The sequence below is a fragment of the Penicilliopsis zonata genome (assembly GCF_001890105.1).
Source record: "Penicilliopsis zonata CBS 506.65 unplaced genomic scaffold ASPZOscaffold_3, whole genome shotgun sequence".
Taxonomy (NCBI): domain Eukaryota; kingdom Fungi; phylum Ascomycota; class Eurotiomycetes; order Eurotiales; family Aspergillaceae; genus Penicilliopsis; species Penicilliopsis zonata.
Window position 1 is genome coordinate 1,767,630 of NW_019208913.1, and position 17,435 is coordinate 1,785,064.

Consider the following 17,435-nt stretch of genomic DNA (forward strand, 5'->3'; position numbering starts at 1 on the left):
GAGAGAGAGAGAGAGAGAGAGAGAGAGAAAAAATTTTTTTTCTTTAATTGTCGTGCGATACTTATTTCGTGGGACGGCTCACCCTGGTTGAGATTGGTGGGATGTCTGCATCCTAGAACAAACGGAGTCGAAAAGGATGCAAAAGGTCCATGCAGGATGTGGTGTCCTTGGCCTAACCCTGGCTAAGAGTACCAATGTCTCCGTAGTCCGACTGTACTCTCAAGACAAGACAATGAAGGATCGTGTGGTAGTACTCGGTATTGCCGTACGGGCCTCGAACTTTCTATCCTCCGTAGAAAGAATACAGACCGACGGCACACTGACTGCTACCGAGCAAGCCACAAATCTGTTCTCATCTTACATTGCCACAGTAACTCCGTACTTACGCAGTAGTACGGAGTAGAACGAAGTACTTTCTAAGTCTGTAGTACGGAGGCGTGGGTCAAAAGTGTTGAACACCTGAGAAACCCCGAAAAAAAGTGACGTTCGTGCGTTGTGTGTGCGTCGTTAAGGACTTGGCGCTGCAAGGCAGAGGCGCAGACCGCCGGTGTCAAGCCACGAACCCCTGTCGAATCATCAGAATGTTCCATGGAATCACCCTGGTCGTTCGGGGGGAAGAGGGAGGGTCGTTTGTGCTCCGGACTCCGGAAGATGGTTGTAGGTAGGCAGTAGACTCTCAGGCTTAGGTCTGATCGCGTGTCCCCCCTTCCCTCCGGGAAAGCACATGTCCGAGAGTTCTGTTATCATATCATTATTGGTAGGAGCCTGTTTTCCGCGTACCTAGGTGGCCTTGTTAGTTAAAAGCGCAAGACGTCGGTGGCTTGGTGACTTCGTGGGAGAAAGACCCACGAGGAATTGTTTTCCGTGATTGACAGAGTCTTACAGACTCCGACTCGAGGCTAGTCCAGAGACGGGGGTTTCTTTTCACCATGTCGGTGTGGTGTGGTCAGACCGACGCAAAGGTTGAGTGTGAAGGTTGAACTGTGAAGCGGCCATCAGCAAAAGATTTGGTCGGAAAGAGAGAGAGAGAGAGAGAGAGAGAGACCCACCAGGCAAAGGATCATCCTTCAACTTCGACCCCTTCCCCTCCCAGAAAGGAGAAAAGAAACGAAAAGAGGAAGCAAGGGAAAAGGCATGTCTCAATCATCAAGGTAAACATTAGACATCTATCTATATACTGTTGTGGTTGGCTGGGAGGGTATCTCCGAAAAAACAGGTCTCTACCGCCAACGAAATGACCAATATATATATTTATGAAACCAGGTGAAATCAGATGAAAACGCAAAAAACAACGCTAAAAAGAAAACGCCAAACAGGGACCAAACCAAATATCCTTATATTTATGCGGACTCGGAATCCATTTCGTCGACATCTAGCCAGCCGCGAGACATTTCCACGGCCTTGGACCATTTTTTATACATTTTGGCACTCTGCGGCTTGGAGATCTTTGGAGTGAAAGTTGTCCGGTTAGCGCGGTTCATGTGTTTGAGCTCATCAAACTCCTTCCAGACGTCGATGGCGAAGCCGGCTGCGATGGCCGCACCCAGGGCAGTGGTTTCGTGCATGGCGGGTCGCTCGACGGGGATTTGAATGATATCCGATTGGGACTGGAAAGTTAGCTGCTACCCTCTTACTTCCCCGGTGGCAAAAAAAAAAAAAAGAAAGAAAGAAAAAGAAAGAGAGGAACAAACCTGCATGCAAATGTCGGAGTTGCTCATGCCGCCATCCACGGCCAACTCCGTCAGTTTGTGTCCGCTGTCCATCTCCATGGCGTCAAGAATGGCCTTGGTTTGGAAGCAGGCTGCTTCCATAGTCGCTCGGGCGATGTGTCCGCGCTGAGTGTGTTGCGTGATGCCAACTGAAGAACGATTTAGAAAACAGATGATTTGAAAAAAAAAAAAAAATAAATAAATAAAGGGAAAAGAACTTACAGATTGTCCCTTTGGCATCATCGATCCAATAAGGTGCAAAGAGACCGCTGAACGCGGTGACAAAGACACAGCCGCCGTTGTCGGGGACTGTTGCGGCGACCTCTGAGACCTTGCGGGAGTCACGGAAGAAACCCATATTGTTCATGAGGAAGGAGACGCCGCTACCGGCGACGGCGACACTGCCCTCGAGAGCATAGACAGGTTTCCTCTTGCGGCCGAGCTGGAAGCCGACGGTGGCGAGAAGGCCGTGCTTGGAGATGACGGGGGTCTCGCCGACGTTGTACAGGAGGAAACAGCCGGTGCCGTAGGTGTTTTTGGCGGAGCCCGGGGTGAAGGCGCAGTGGCCCACCAAGGCGGCGGACTGATCGCCCAGACAGCTGGTGATGCGGACACCCTCGAGGGGCCCATTGCTGACGCGGCCAAACTCGTCCGGGTCGGAGGAAGGGACGATCTTGGGGAGACGGATTTTGGACCTGTCGATCTGGAAGAAGTCGAGCAGGCGATCATCATACTGGAGAGTGTGTAGATTCATGAACATGGTGCGCGAGGCGTTGGTGACATCGGTGACCAGGCGGTTGCCGTCGGGCCCGCCGTTGAGGTTCCAGAGCAGCCAGGAATCCACGGTGCCGAAGGCCAGGCGGCCCTCTTCGTAGGCGCGCTGGACCTCTGGGCAATTGCGGAGCATCCAGACCAAGGTGACGGAGGAGGGATAGGTGGAGAGGGGGATGCCGCAGATGTTCAGCAGCTCCTCGGCGCCCGGTTGTTCCTTGAGCTCGCGGACCAGCTGTTTTGTGCGGGTGTCGGGCCAGGCAATGGCGTTGTGAAGCGGCTCCCCCGTCTGCCAATCCCAGACCAAGGTGGTTTCTCGCTGGCTGGTGATACCGATGGCTTCGATTTCGCATTTCGAATGACCCAGGGCAAGGAAGGTCTTCATCGCCTCTTCTATACATGTATATACGGAGTCGACCAATTCGAGGGGATCGTGTTCGTGCCATCTATCATCAATTAGCAAACCCAATCGGACAGATAAATGAAAATATATATATATATATATATACATACCCCGAGTGCTCATGGATCTGACGGAATTCCGTCTGGTACGAGGCGACCGGGACACCTGTACAGTCGAAGATGATGAAGCGTGAGCTGGTAGTTCCCTGGTCAATGGCACCGATGTAGCGATCCTTGAGGTTATCATTGCGATGGTCTTCGTCCTGCAAGATGGAACGGTCACCGTCATGGGTCTGCGTTGCGGTGATCTCGTGTGTGGACGATGGTTGTAGATCATCATCGTTTGATTCGGCCATATCCGGAAAGATGAAACGATTCTTGGTGAGTTTCGGGGAAGGGAAAGGGAGACGCATGGTGAATCGATAGAATCGATAGAGGAATGGATGGAGGAGAGGAGGGGAGGAGCGGAGAGGAGATAGCAGGTTCCTCTCGGAATGACGAGTGAGAAATTGACTGGAACTGGCAGTGGCGGACCAAAATCGCAGCGATGGGCGGCGGGTGTGGATAATGACGTACGGATGATCGTGCGTGGGGATGGACAGAGAAGGTCTGGTTGGGGAGTGGAGAATTAAGATTAATAATATTAGTTGTAGGACTTGATAAGAGAGAGAAGTTACTTGAGAAGAAAAGAAGAAGAGAAAGGGAGAGGAGAGAGAGCTCTTTATCGGCCGCGGTGGACCAGGCAAGAAGCGATCGCGAATGCCAGGAGGAAAGGAGGAATTCCATGGCGGAGAAGAAGAAGTGGGTGTGTGGGGGAGATTGATCAGTTGACCTGAAGATTTATAATTTATATAGTATTTTATATATATCATATATAATTATATATACATAAGTCTATATAATTATATATTTAATTATATATATATATATATATACTTATATATATAAGTATATACAAATATTCTTATAGGTAGTTATACCTCAAGTCTGCTAGAGAAGGAGTGCAACAGGTATTGGAAAGTATACCGAGGCCAAGAATAGATTCTACTTCCACAATAAGTTATAGCAGTATAATAGTACATATAATATAAGAAGAAAATAATAATATAATAATATAATAATATAAGATAATATAAGAATAATTTGTTAGCAATGTAGTAATCAAATATCATAATATAATATTCTATAAATTATAACTGTACTTACTATCTTGCTCGGCATACCTTCTCCAGTCCTCCACGATCTAGAACATCCTGGCTGCTCACGTGGACTGCTGGTTCCTACATTAGCTGGCTTCCACCCTAATAGTCTGGGCGTCTCGGAGACGATCTCTTCGGTGATTCATGGAATTACACGGAAGAATTATCAATTAGCAGATAGACCTAGGAACTAGAACTACAGGACTAGTTAGTAATTACTCTAATTATCACATATGGAGTACAAACTAGTCTATACTTGCATATGCTGTACTAAAAGTATCTACTAATTATACTACTACTGTACTACTGTACTACTGTACTACTGTACTACTGTACTATTGTGCTAATGTAGTACAGACTATGTCTAGAGACAGATAGACGATGCAGTGATTCATAGACTTAAAAGCTAGATTTAGACCAATAGGGTGCCGCGGACAAATTGTCCTCGGTAGAAATAAATGCCTAGATACGGAGCATTCAATTCTTGGTTCGGTACTTCGGGGAATTCTTATGAATCCTAATTATTGTCGTCTGATTTATTTGAAGACTAAAATGATAGAATAGTGGCTTTAAGTCTCCATATTAATAGTACCTACTACCTAGTAACTATAAGAATAGAGGGATACTAAATATGTTACCAAGACATGTTTACAACGTTTACACTAACAGTACTGATATATAAAACAAATGAAAGGCTGCTGGCGGGAATTTTGGCGCGTAATCTACATGAAGCCATCGATGGTGGAGACTCGATCCAACTGGTGGTATACTTGACAGGCCCCATGTTGCCCTTTTACTCCGAATCCTCCTCGCCGGCTTCGGCCAGACGCTTGGCCTCGGCCTCCTCAGCCTCCTTCTTGGCCAGGAACTTGAGCGCGCTGATCTTGTCGGCAATGGTGTGCTCCGGGTTGGCGCTCTGGTTGATCTGCTGGCGGCCGATCAGGCTGGCCACAATGCTGGCGCCCACGACAAAGGTCAGAACGAAGCGGTACATGCCGTACCAGTGAGGCGCACGCCCGGCGGCGGCGGCACGCGCATCATTGTAGTACAGGAAGGTGAAGGCGAGGAACTGCGTGATCAGCGCATATTCCACGGGGAACAGCAGAGTCGGCCACGCAACAGCCGGGGCAATCACTCCGGCGGCGTAGCGCTTGTAGCCGAACTTGCCGCCGTATCCAGCCCACTCGAGACCCCAGTGGATGGCACCGAGGAAGGAGAGGATCTAGTTCCAGTGGTTAGAAAAAAAGAAAGAGACTTCTGATAGGAGCTGGTCATAGCGTTCACTACTTACAACAGCGCCGTATCCGACCTGGACAGGCTCGAGCATGTGGAGCATCAACTCGGCGCTCTGGCCGGAGAAGATCAGACCGTCGCCCAGGAGCTGGGCACGGTTGACCTCGTAGGCAAGGTAGCAGGTCTCAAGGGAGGTAGCCAGGTACGGGACGACACCGGCCATTCCGAGGAACAGAGCCTCCTTGGGGACCTCCTTCAAGCTGAAAGTATCCTTGATCACTTTCTGTTCGCCATTAGCCCCGCTCATCGAATTATGTTATATCTAAAAAGAAAATAATAAAAAAAAAAAGAAGAAAAAGACGTACAGCTTCGCTCTTCATACCGGCAAGCATGTCGGTATCCTCGTCCTATCAGAATGAAACCGTTAGCAATCATCTCAATTACCTAATAGCCTTATAGCCCGAGAAAGAGAGAAACAAAAAACAACAGAAGCAAAGAATAACCTACCTCCTTGGCAGAAGTGGACGAATAACGGATCAGAGCAGTGGTCACCGGCTTGCGGGTGGCCAGGGCCAGGCGGGAAGAGGTCGCCAGACGGGTCGGACGAGTGGCAGTGGTGAGCTGGGCCTTGAAGACATTCTGGGCGACACCCGAGCGGGCGACGGCGGCGTTGGAGCTCGAGAGAGCCCGCAGCGCAGAGCGAGCAGCAGCGGTTCTGTAGAACATAGTGGTGGTGGTCAAGGAGCTGTAAGAAGAGAGCCAGGCAAGGCAAGGTCAGCAAGTAATCTTGTCAATTCTTTTACCGGCGCTGGAAAGCTCGGATCAAGGGGAAGCCGCACAAGACTAACCCAATTGCACAGCGACTGACAAGAGAGGAGATTCCGGAGTGGAGAGAAGGGCAGTTACCCGCGCAATGGCCTGAGCTAGACTCGCTGGTGATGAAGCAGCAAACCTTGGGGAGTTCCCCAAGTGGTGATGCTGAGGTGCGTAACCGGGCGGGCTCCGGCACGCGCGACGAGCCACCCGCGCTGTTTCTGCCCGAACCCCCAGGCACCAAGGCGTTAGGGCTACAGCCCTAAGCCGCTAAACCCAGTCGGGACCCTGGTGCCCAAGGCCCCCCAACCTTCCAAGGGACCGACGTCACACCCCCGTGGGCCGTGGCACCGCGCGTCACGTTGCTGGACGCAGCCCCCCCTTTTGGACCCAACTTGGCCTGGCCTGGCGGAGGGACCAGCTGCTTCCCCAAGAACCACCCTGGACCTTCACAGCGGCTACGCAATTGATCGGCCTGCCGCCAACGCCTCACGACGTCAGTTTACCGGAATATCGTCGTTGGTTATTCCGTGTCTGTTAACTGCCTGTGGGGGACTTCATTGAAGGAGCTCGCTGCCTGTCCTTGGTCGCTTGTCGCGTGCTGCCATCGACCACAATACTGGATGGCAGAGACGGTTGTTTTCTGCGAGTTTTCTGTGTGCTCGCTGGAGCTGCACCAGGTATGTCTTGCCTCTCTCTCTCTCTCTCTCTCTCATTCACTCATGTCAAATCTCGTTACAATAGACAGGAAGATAAGACCGACCGACGATTCTCCCACCCCGGGTAACGGGCTTCATTTGCCATCATGTTGGAGGGACTCGTTGCAAACCTGCTCAACCGCTTTCTGGGCATGTATGTCAAGAATTTCGATGCCAAACAGCTCAACATCGGCATCTGGTCGGGTGACGTCAAATTGCACAATCTAGAACTACGCCGCGAAGCGCTCGACCAGCTACACCTCCCATTAAACGTCGTCGAAGGTCACCTAGGTCAGCTGACATTATCCATTCCATGGTCGAATCTGCGCGGGAAACCCGTCAAGGTGGACATCGAGGATGTGTTTCTGCTGGCAGCTCCCAAGGAGGACGCAGACTATGACCAGAAGGAAGAGGAGCGACGAGAGCACGCTCTCAAGATGGAAAAGGTCGAGAGCGCGGAGTTACTGCGCGAGAAGAATGCCGAAGGTATGAGCCAGGAGGAGCAACGCAGGAACCAGAGCTTCACCCAGAGCCTGGTGACGGCTGTTGTCGATAACCTCCAGATTTCCATCAAGAATGTGCATCTGCGCTATGAAGACTCCATCGCCTCTCCGGGGAACCCCTTTGCGGCTGGGCTCACCCTCAAGGAACTGAGTGCCGTCAGTACCGATCCGGAGTGGAACCCGACGTTCATTCAGTCCACTTCGGGTACCACCCATAAGCTGGCCGTGCTGGGCGCTCTTGCGGTCTATTGGAATACCGACGCCGACTTGCTCGGAACCGGTCGAGGATCTGATGTCGGGGCGGAGGCGCAGGGTATCGATCACGAAGAGCTTATGGAAAAGCTACGCGCCGGAATCGACAGCGACCTGGGGAACCAGTTCATCCTTCGCCCCGTCAGCGGTCGGGCAGGCTTGGAGATTGACAAGACAGGTCAGCATGATCGACCGGCGATCAAAGCCCGGTTGCTCTTCGATGAATTGGGCTTCGTCGTGGATGAAAGCCAATACCGAGACGCCTTGATGCTCGTTGACCTCTTCCACTACTTCATTCGTCACCAAGAATACAAGAAACTCCAACCCAAAGTGAGACCCAAGGAAGATCCCCGCGCGTGGTTCAGATTCGCCGGCCAGGCTGTCCTGAGCAAAATCCACGACCGGAACCGACGATGGTCTTGGGAATATATCAAAGAACGCAGAGACGACCGTATCGCGTATATCAATCTGTTCAAGAAGAAGAAGCGAGAGGAACCGTTGACGGCGGAGGAAGCCAAGGAGCTCGAGCGACTGGAGTGGAAACTGAGTTACGAAGACATCCGGTTCTGGCGATCCCTCGCAAGAAACCAACTCCGCAAAGAGCATGTCGGAGTCCAAAAACCCGCGAGACAGCAAACTTGGTCGGAATGGATCTGGGGCGCCAAGAAGGAGCAGGAGGATGAGTCTACCGCCATGACAGAGGAGCAACGACAAGAGCTGTACAATGCCATTGACTGGGATGAGAAAAAAGTCATCGAGGAAAGCGTTGATGTTCCCAGGGAATGGGTCAAACTCCAGGTCAATGCAGGTCTCCGTGCTGGAAGCTTCACGTTGAAACGGGATCCGCATGGCAAGGGGATTGAGATCATGAAGCTTGTTTTCGATAACTTCCAGGCCAAGGCCCTGCAGCGGCCCGATTCGTTCTTTCTCGACCTGGATCTGGGAGGGCTGCGGGTGTACGATGGTACAACGGAGGGAAGCTTGTTCCCTCAGATTGTCAAGGTTAAAGATTCTCTGCCAGAACCCAAAGATCGCGAGGCCCAGGACCCAGAGAAGACCGAGTTGAGTTCAAACACGAGCACCTATGAAGACGAAGATAGCCTGTTCCATCTTCAGTTGGAAACCAACCCTCTCGACAGTGACGCAGATACAGCCATCAAGGTCAAATTAAAAAGTATCGAAATAATCTATAACCCCAAATTCATCGTGGAGATTGTCCGCTTTTTCGAACCGCCCGAGCGACACCTGGAGTCTATCGGGGCTCTTCTCGACACCGCGGGAGCTACCGTAGAGGAAATCCGCCAGCAGACTCGAGCGGGTCTAGAATTTGCCCTGGAAGAACACAAAAAAGTGGATGCTCAGTTCGATATTCGTGCGCCGCTATTCATTGTTCCGGAGAGCATTACGCAAGAGAGCTCCCTGTGCTTGATTTTGGATGCTGGCCATGTCAGCGTCAATAGCGAGCTGGTTGATAGGAAGACTATGAAGGAGATCCAGTCCAAGCAGAAGCGTCAATATAACGAGGATGACTACAAGCAACTGGAGCACCTCATGTACGACCGATTTATTCTGAAACTTGATTCAACCCAAGTCCTCATCGGCCCAGGAATCGAAGCGGCGAAGGCTCAGTTGAATACAGACGACCCTTCCAAGGATATGCATATTGTTGATCGCATCAACATCGACTTCGTGGTGGAGTTGTGTATTGTATCCAAATCTACAGACTTGACCAAGACTCGAATCTCCGGCCATCTGCCGGAGTTGCATGCCTCTATCTCTGATACCAAGTATAAAGGTCTGATGAAGCTGATTGACATCGCTATCCCGCAATTTGATGGCGAGAAAACCGCATCAGATACAAAAGCTCGATCGATAGGCGATGGTACCTCAGGCGAGATTGCCACGACTGGAAATAGGGCAAGATCGGCATCATTCCAACCATCCATACAACGAGAGCTTCCTGTTGTGGATGAAGATTCAGACGTCGAATCGATTAACGACCGGTCAAAGAATAACAACAACAAAAACAACAACAACAAAGACGTTGTCACCAACCTTCATAGACGTGATTTCGAATTCAAATTCACCGTCGGTCGTCTCCGTGGCTCGTTATTCCGCTCTGATCCAAGTGACCAGCGACCCGACCAGTTGTTGGTGGAATTGGTTGCAGAAGGGTTTCAGCTGGATTTCTACATGCGCCCATATGATATGGTTGCAGAGGTCGTCCTTCAATCGCTAAGTGTTGACGATTATATCGAGGACAATCCCCTTCCAGAATTCAAAAGAATCATCTCTTCCAAAGGCTTTGATGCCGACGAGGACAAGGACCTGTTCCACTTAAAATTCGTCCGAGTGAAACCCGAATCACCCGAGTTTGAGTCGACGTACGAAGGTGTGGCGATGAACCTCGAGGTCTCTGTTTCTACCATCAATCTCGTTGTCACTAGACGAACCCTCCTGACCCTCCTGGACTTTGTTCTTCTGACATTCACAAATCCAGAGCAGCCGAGCAACCAAGCCGGCGTGTCTAACAGAAGCATTCAGGGCGATTCGGATGAAGTTCAACAACCCCAGCAAGCCGGTAAAATACGCATCAAGTCGAACTTGAAGAGTATCGCTCTCATCTTGAACAATGATGGTGTTCGCCTGGGCACTTTGAGCTTGAATACTGCCGATGTTGGGATCTTCCTCGTCGGACGCACGATGCTGATTCAGTCTCGCATTGGAAGCTTGACTTTGATTGATGATGTGAACTTGGGAGCTTCTGAAACCTCTGATTTCCGCAGGCTCCTGACCATTGAAGGAGACAACTTTGCTGATTTCAAATACGAGACATTTGACCCGGAAAGCGATAGCTATCCTGGATACGACTCGGAGGTCTTTTTGCGGTCTGGTTCTATCAAGATCAACTTTCTCGAGGAGCCGTATCGCAAGATTCTCAATTTCCTGGTCAAGTTTGGCAAGATGCAGGCCATTTTTAATGCCGCTCGTCAAGCGGCTGCCAACCAAGCGAACCAGCTGCAAGAGAACGCATCTCGAATGCGCTTCGACATCGTGGTCAAGACCCCGATCGTAGTGTTCCCCAAGGTCGGACAAGATGACCGTCCTCGGGACACCATCACCGCCCATCTTGGAGAGATCTACGCACAGAACACCTTTGTTCCTTTGGAGGAGGATGTCAAGGATAGCCCGGCTGTCAATCTCATCTCGACCGGTATCAGGAATATTCGGCTGACTTCAAACTTCCATTACGAAGGAGGAGCAAGCGAAGAGTTGGACATGATTCAGAAAGTGAATCTTGACTTTAGTGTCTGCTACCTGGAACATCAAACAAACAACCCGCGACCGGATATGGAGATTGAAAGCTCGGTGTCTCCGATAAACCTACGGATTTCGCAGAATCAATTGAAATTCCTACTAGAGTTGTCCAAGACAGTCCCGAGTGCTTTTGAAACCGACAGCGAACAGCAGCAACTCGAAGCCGAAGAGTCTCTGGAGTCCACTACAACCACAGAGCCAGGAAGTGAAAGCGCCGCCCAGAAAGACAGGGCCACCAAGAACGATCAAAGTGCCGTCTCTTTTCAAGATGACGCGAACCAGCAGACATGGGTACGACTCGATATGGTCTTCAAAGCAGAAAGCGTTGGCCTCGAGCTGATCCTCGCCAACGAACGGGAGCCAGTCGGCCGCCTGGAAGATTCCAGTCTTGCAAAGTTCTCTCTGAATGACACCAAAGTCACATTGCGCATGCTGACGGACGGTTCGCTGGAGTCGGAGCTGCTGATCCATTCTCTGACGATCCGGGACAGTCGCACAAACGACACGAGCAAGTTCAAGAAGATCATGTCATTGATCAATAATGATGTCCAGCAACAATTTATGGCCAGCCTCTCGATCTCACCCGGTCCTGAGAAACATGTGGTTGCCATGTTAACTATAGATAGTCCGCGGATCATCTTTGCCTTGGACTACCTCTCGGCGCTGCAGTCTTTCGCAAGCACGGCGTTTGCCGTTGATAGGCCGGTGGAGATCGAAGAGATTGAAGAAATACCCGAGGAGTCAGAATCAAGCTCTCATACCGGTGCCGGCTCGGATAAATCCCAGTCTCAGACATCTGATGGCAACGCATCGGCTCCGAGTGGGCAGATGACGATGTCTTTCCGGGTGAACCTGGTCGATGCCCAAGTCATCATGGTTGCGAATCCTAGCATCTCGCACAGTGAAGCGATTGTGCTGGGGACCAAGCAGCTCCTGCTTTCGTACCAGAATGTCGCCTTCCTACAGGTGACCAAGGTCGGCATGTTCCTCTGTCGGATGGATAAGTTTGAGACAAGTCGACTTCGAATCTTAGACGACTTCACGATTGAAGTGTCGATAGATAGTCGCCCGCAAGACAGAAGCTCGTCACTGACTTCAATCGATGTGCATGTTGACCCTCTCGTTCTTCGACTTTCTCTCCGCGATATTTTGATGGCTATTCAGATCGTCAACAAGGCTTCGGAAATGAGGAACGGCCAGCCCCAAGAGGTTGAAGCCGCGGGGGTTAAGAGGATTCACGATGGCAAAGGGACCAGCGCAAGGTCCTCCGCTCGCAGATCGGTGGCCAAGGCATCCGCGACTTCGCGGACGCAGAGACGCCAAAGCCAAACGAGCGACACAGCAAACCAGAAACTAGCTTTGCCCAGCTCTGCTGTTCTCAAGCGGGAGCAGCTCTCCGCCCAAGTCGATGGAGTCCGGGTGATTCTCATTGGAGACCTGCATGATCTACCACTCCTGGATTGGAGCGTGAAGAAGTTCAAGGTCGATGTGCGGGACTGGTCTACAGCGCTGAGCGCCGATACTAGCTTTGATACGTTCTTCAATGTCTACAACTTCTCGAAATCTGCCTGGGAGCCACTGATTGAACCTTGGCAAATGGGATTCCACATGGCCAAGGAGGTCAACCCTGAAGTCTTGTCAATCGATATCTTCTCTCATAAGACCATGGAGCTTACGGTGACCTCGGCCACGATTGCTCTCGCATCCAAATCATTCCAGTTCCTCTCCACGGATGAAGATGTTCTTTCCAAGCCTCGAGGGGCCGATGCACCGTACCGAATCTGTAACTACACCGGGTTCGACCTTCGGGTTTGGGCCGATGTAGACTCAGGGGACGAGGGCCCAGCGGCCAAGCTGAGCGATGGGGAAGAATACCCGTGGCGGTTTGAGGATTCGACCACTATGCGTGAGAAGCTTGCTCCCGAGGGCCAGGCTGGTCTTGTCGGGATCAAGCTCGAAGGTAGTGGATTTGAGAGCATCAATCGGATCCCCGTGGTTCGGGAAGGCGAACTCATCTACAACCTCAAACCTAAGAAGGATGGTGTACTTCACCGACTCCTTGTCGAGGTCAAGCTCGGCACAGACAATGTGAAGTACATCGTCTTCCGCTCTCCGCTCCTGGTCGAAAACAACACGCAAATCCCAGTGGAGCTGGGTATCTTCAGCCCGAGAGATGGTCATCTTCTCAAGATCGAGAAGATCCTCCCTGGCGACTCCCGACCTGCGCCTGTCGGCTCAGCCTACCTGCATTCCATTGTCATCCGGCCTGACCAGGGTTTCGGATATGATTGGTCAAATGAGCAGCTTTCCTGGAAAGACCTCTTGCGTCGACCGACCCGGACTATCAGGTGTATGAGTGAGAGTGGACAGCAGGCTCCCCCGTTCTACTTCCAGATGAATGCTACTTTCAACGCCAACGACCCACTTACCAAGGTCTACCCAAATATGAGAATTCGCATCTATGCTCCTGTCGAGATTCAGAACCTCCTTCCCTACGACTTCAAGTACCGGATCTACGACAAGAACACGAAAAAGGACTGGACAAATTTCCTGCGCAAGGGCGGCGTCAGCCCCGTCCATGTGGTGGAGTTATCTCACCTCCTACTGCTCAGCATTGACCTGCAGGACACGGTATTCAAACAAAGCGACTTTTCAATCATCAACGGAAACGGACAGGATTTCCGTAGGGAGCATGTCCTGTCCCTCTGCGACGAACGAGGGATCCAGCTGAAACTTAAACTTCATTACTTCAACGTGCCTGATAGCGGCGGGGCCTTTAAGGTTTCTGTCTCCAGCCCGTATCTCGTTCTCAACCAAACGGGACTTGACATGGAGATCCAGAGTAAGGGCTTTCTCCAGTCGGCTAGGTCTGCAGCCGGTAAAGGACTGAGAGCGGACTCCCAGCGCGGCGGACGGACCCTTCCTTATATGTACTCCTACCCATCCGAAGACCAGAAGAACCGGTCGATCTTGAAGATTACCGATTCCGGCTGGAGCAAGCCGCAGTCCTTTGAGGCGATCGGGAGCACCTTCGAGGTTGTCCTACCGAGCAGCTCTGCACGGTCCGAATTCCATGCCGGTGTTTCTGTTGCCGAAGGGGAGGGCAAATACAAATTGACAAAGATCGTGACCATTACTCCCCGTTTCGTCTTGAAGAGCAAATTGAGCGAAGATCTCCAGGTCCGCGAGCCCGGATCGTCTACTATTCTAGACATCAAGAGCGGTGACCTTGTGCCTCTCTATTTCTTGCGACAGGTCCCCGAGAAGCAACTTTGTTTGTGCTTTCCCGGCGTGAACAATCAGTGGTCCTCGCCTTTCAACATTGCAGATGTCGGGGCTGTGCATGTGAAGTTGGCCAAGGAACAGCAACACCAGCGGCTGATCAAAGTTGAAATCATTATGGAGGCGGCAACGCTCTTCCTCCATCTCAGTTTCGAGACGCGGAATTGGCCGTTCACCATGCGGAATGAGAGTGATGCGGAGTTCTACTTTTTCCAAGCCAATCCCAACGTCGAAGAGGACGAGGAAGATCGAACAAGTGGCTGGCGACCAATTCGATATCGCCTGCCGCCTCGCAGCATCATGCCCTATGCCTGGGATTACCCGGCCACGAAGAATAAATCCTTGGTCTTGACCTGCAACGGCAAGGAACGCCATATCAAACTGGCCGAGATCGGAAACCTCATCCCCATGAGGATACCGCCCACATCCCCCGGTGAGTCGCAGAAGATCATTGACATTAATATCGTTGCGGACGGGCCTACGCAGATGTTGGTGCTCTCGAACTTCAAGGCCTCGAAGAGCATCTACAAGCAGCAGAAAGCACACACGTCGCAGGCCAGCGTGAATACCGGGTTTGAGGTCAAGGATCTCAACTCGGATGTCACGTTCAAGGCACAGCTTCGCCTCGGGGGTATCGGCATTTCCCTAGTCAACCAGAAGATGAAAGAGTTACTGTACCTCACATTCCGCGAAATCGAAGTCAAGTTCCGCGAATCGCAGATCTACCAAACGCTGGGCACTACGATCAAATGGATCCAGATCGACAACCAACTCTATGGTGGCATCTTCCCTATTCTGCTGTACCCGAGTGTCGTTCCCAAGACGGGCAAGGAGATGGAGGCCCATCCCATCTTCCACGCCATGGCCACGCGGGTCAAGGACGACTCGTATGGCGTGCTGTACATCAAATACGCAACTGTGCTCGTGCAGCAGATGACTCTCGAACTGGACGAGGACTTTATTTTTGCGATGCTCGAGTTTGCCAAGGTGCCCGGCGCTTCCTGGTCGGAGGAACAAGAGGAAGGCCAGCTGTGCGACGAGGATCTGAACATCCCGGAACCGCAGCAGCAGGATCCCGGGCAAGACGTGTACTTTGAGCTCCTGCATCTGCAGCCCATGCAGCTGGATATCTCCTTTATGCGAACAGAACGTGTCAACGCGGAAGACAAGATGCGGCCGTCGAACCCGCTGATGTTCTTCATCAATGTGATGACGATGTCGATGGGCAATGTGAACGACGCTCCGATCCGGCTCAACGCGCTGATGTTGGAAAACGCGCGTGTCTCGATGGGGGTGCTGGTCGGGAACATCCGCAACCATTACACGCAGGAATTCCTCCGTCAGATCCATGTCGTGCTGGGATCTGCCGATTTCTTGGGCAACCCGGTCGGTCTGTTCAACACGGTCAGCTCTGGAATCACGGATATCTTCTACGAGCCGTATCAGGGGCTGGTGATGACGGACCGACCGCAGGAGCTGGGCGTCGGCATCGCCAAGGGGGCGACCAGCTTTGTGAAGAAGTCCGTGTTTGGCTTGTCGGACAGCATCACCAAGTTCACGGGCAGTGTGTCCAAGGGGCTTGCGCTGGTGACGATGGACAAGGAGTTCCAAGACAAGCGACGGATGTCGCGGTCACGCAACCGGCCGAAACACGCGCTCTACGGCATCACGGCGGGCGGGAGTGCCTTCTACAACAGCGTTGCCAGCGGAATCGGCGGCCTGGCGCGGCATCCGCTCCAGGGGGCCGAAAAGGACGGGCTGCAGGGCTTCTTCAAGGGGGCGGTTAAGGGGGTGGTCGGGCTGGCGACGAAGCCGGCCATCGGGGCGTTCGACCTGGCGTCCAACGTGGCGGAGGGACTGCGGAACACGACGACGGTGTTTGATGCCGAGGGGTTGGACCGGGTGCGTCTGACACGCTTCATCGGGACGGATGGGATCGTGCGCCCGTATTCGCAGCGCGAGGCGCTGGGCCAGTTCTGGCTCAAGACGACGGATGACGGCCGGTTCTTCGACGAAGACTACATTGCGCACCTGGAGCTGCCGGGGCGGGACCTGTTGGTGATGCTGACGTACGACCGGATCATGCTGGTGCGGTCCAAGAAGCTGGAGAGCGAGTGGGACATCAAGCTGTCGGACATCCAGACCATCTCCAAAGAGCGCACGGGCATGAGCATCACGCTCAAGGGTGGCACCAACGGGCCGTTTGTCCCCGTGCAGGACGAGAGCGCGCGGAATTGGCTCTACAAGCAGATTGCCATTGGTACGTCTTTTTCCCCCCTTTTTTGAAACGTGGTTGTTCTCGAGGTTTATCTGAGCTAATCTTTCCAGCTGTGAACGCCTTCAACGAGCGGTACAACGTGCGAGGCTAATTGGACATGATGTCACGTAATTCCATGAAGCATTTACCGGTGTTATGTATATAGTAGTATGACTACTCTAATCTATAAGGAGTATCTACACAGTATACTCAGTATTATCGCTGGATCGCTTAAAAATCCCAGGAAGGGCAGGCGGTCTACGTACGCAGAGATGGAGAAGATTCGCAATCCGTGAGGTTAGTTTAGAGAAGAAGTCTGGGAGTTAGCTAATAGTTAATAGGGTGAATAGCTAGCAGCTCAACAGTTTAGCTCTCCATCGCTACCGAAGAGATTGATTCTGCATAGTACCAAATAGGAAGGTCTATATATGTGGTGGTGATTGAGTAATACCTTGTATTAGTAGGTACCTTAGGTACCTACTAGGTAGTTACTAACTAGGTAGTAGGTACCTAGGTAGGTAGTCAAGTGACTATAGGTGCTGCCAAGACTAGAGGAGTAATCATACCATTGCCAAGAAGTATCAAGGATACTACATACTACATACATAGTACTCCAAGGTAACTACTAGTTAGGAGATAAGATGTATCTAGGTACTAGGTACTAGGTACCTAGGTACTAACTCTGTAATTAACCGTAATGATAATTATGATATTACAGAACGAGTGCCGGTATGGCACTAGTAAAAATACCGTGGCCGGCACCTCCCGGTCAGAAAAGCGGCAGTTGGGATCATCCGGCTTGAAATGACAATACTAGATTGTCGATCTGTGTCTACGGAGTATATAGTTTTCTGTAGTTTTGCAGTTGTCTAGTCTATGTAGTAAGTGTCCACTGTCCTGTCTAGTCTTCGTATCTCAACTACCTACTCTGGTTAGCATGTCCACCAGTGGATACCGAGTGGACAGTGGACAGTGGACACTGGTGGCACAGACGAGTC

General features: G+C 51.6%; 4 protein-coding genes across 4 annotated transcripts; 2 read left to right on the top strand and 2 right to left on the bottom strand.

Moving 5' to 3' along the window:
• Positions 1 to 920: 920 nt before the first annotated feature.
• ASPZODRAFT_92117 (hypothetical protein) lies at positions 921 to 3,697 on the bottom strand. Its single transcript, XM_022730437.1, has 4 exons — positions 2,994 to 3,697; positions 1,932 to 2,926; positions 1,692 to 1,858; positions 921 to 1,607 (listed from the first exon to the last, which is right to left on the bottom strand). Exons 1-4 carry the CDS (start codon positions 3,293 to 3,295, stop codon positions 1,341 to 1,343), a joined length of 1,731 nt encoding a protein of 576 aa, XP_022583945.1. The 5' UTR covers positions 3,296 to 3,697; the 3' UTR covers positions 921 to 1,340.
• Positions 3,698 to 4,874: 1,177 nt separating this feature from the next.
• ASPZODRAFT_60380 (hypothetical protein) lies at positions 4,875 to 6,040 on the bottom strand (the record flags this gene model as incomplete). The annotated part of the gene is made up of 4 exons (XM_022728914.1): positions 4,875 to 5,303; positions 5,373 to 5,597; positions 5,680 to 5,721; positions 5,822 to 6,040. The coding sequence occupies 4 exons, from the start codon at positions 6,038 to 6,040 to the stop codon at positions 4,875 to 4,877; spliced, it is 915 nt and encodes a 304-aa protein (XP_022583946.1).
• Positions 6,041 to 6,252: 212 nt separating this feature from the next.
• Positions 6,253 to 6,597, top strand: ASPZODRAFT_14151 (hypothetical protein; the record flags this gene model as incomplete). Its single annotated transcript, XM_022724756.1, has 2 exons — positions 6,253 to 6,374; positions 6,408 to 6,597. The coding sequence occupies 2 exons, from the start codon at positions 6,253 to 6,255 to the stop codon at positions 6,595 to 6,597; spliced, it is 312 nt and encodes a 103-aa protein (XP_022583947.1).
• ASPZODRAFT_129900 (hypothetical protein) lies at positions 6,518 to 17,013 on the top strand. Its single transcript, XM_022722385.1, has 4 exons — positions 6,518 to 6,807; positions 6,872 to 16,440; positions 16,509 to 16,734; positions 16,779 to 17,013. Exons 2-3 carry the CDS (start codon positions 6,933 to 6,935, stop codon positions 16,547 to 16,549), a joined length of 9,549 nt encoding a protein of 3,182 aa, XP_022583948.1. The 5' UTR covers positions 6,518 to 6,807; positions 6,872 to 6,932; the 3' UTR covers positions 16,550 to 16,734; positions 16,779 to 17,013.
• Positions 17,014 to 17,435: the final 422 nt, after the last annotated feature.

Coding starts and splice junctions, on each gene's coding strand:
- ASPZODRAFT_92117 (XM_022730437.1), bottom strand. CDS start 3,295: ATGCGTCTCCCTTTCCCTTCCCCGAAACTCACCAAGAATCGTTTCATC. Junction 2,927..2,993: donor CAGATCCATGAGCACTCGGG/GTATGTATATAT, acceptor AATTGATGATAG/ATGGCACGAACACGATCCCC. Junction 1,859..1,931: donor TGATGCCAAAGGGACAATCT/GTAAGTTCTTTT, acceptor ATCGTTCTTCAG/TTGGCATCACGCAACACACT.
- ASPZODRAFT_129900 (XM_022722385.1), top strand. CDS start 6,933: ATGTTGGAGGGACTCGTTGCAAACCTGCTCAACCGCTTTCTGGGCATG. Junction 16,441..16,508: donor CTACAAGCAGATTGCCATTG/GTACGTCTTTTT, acceptor TAATCTTTCCAG/CTGTGAACGCCTTCAACGAG.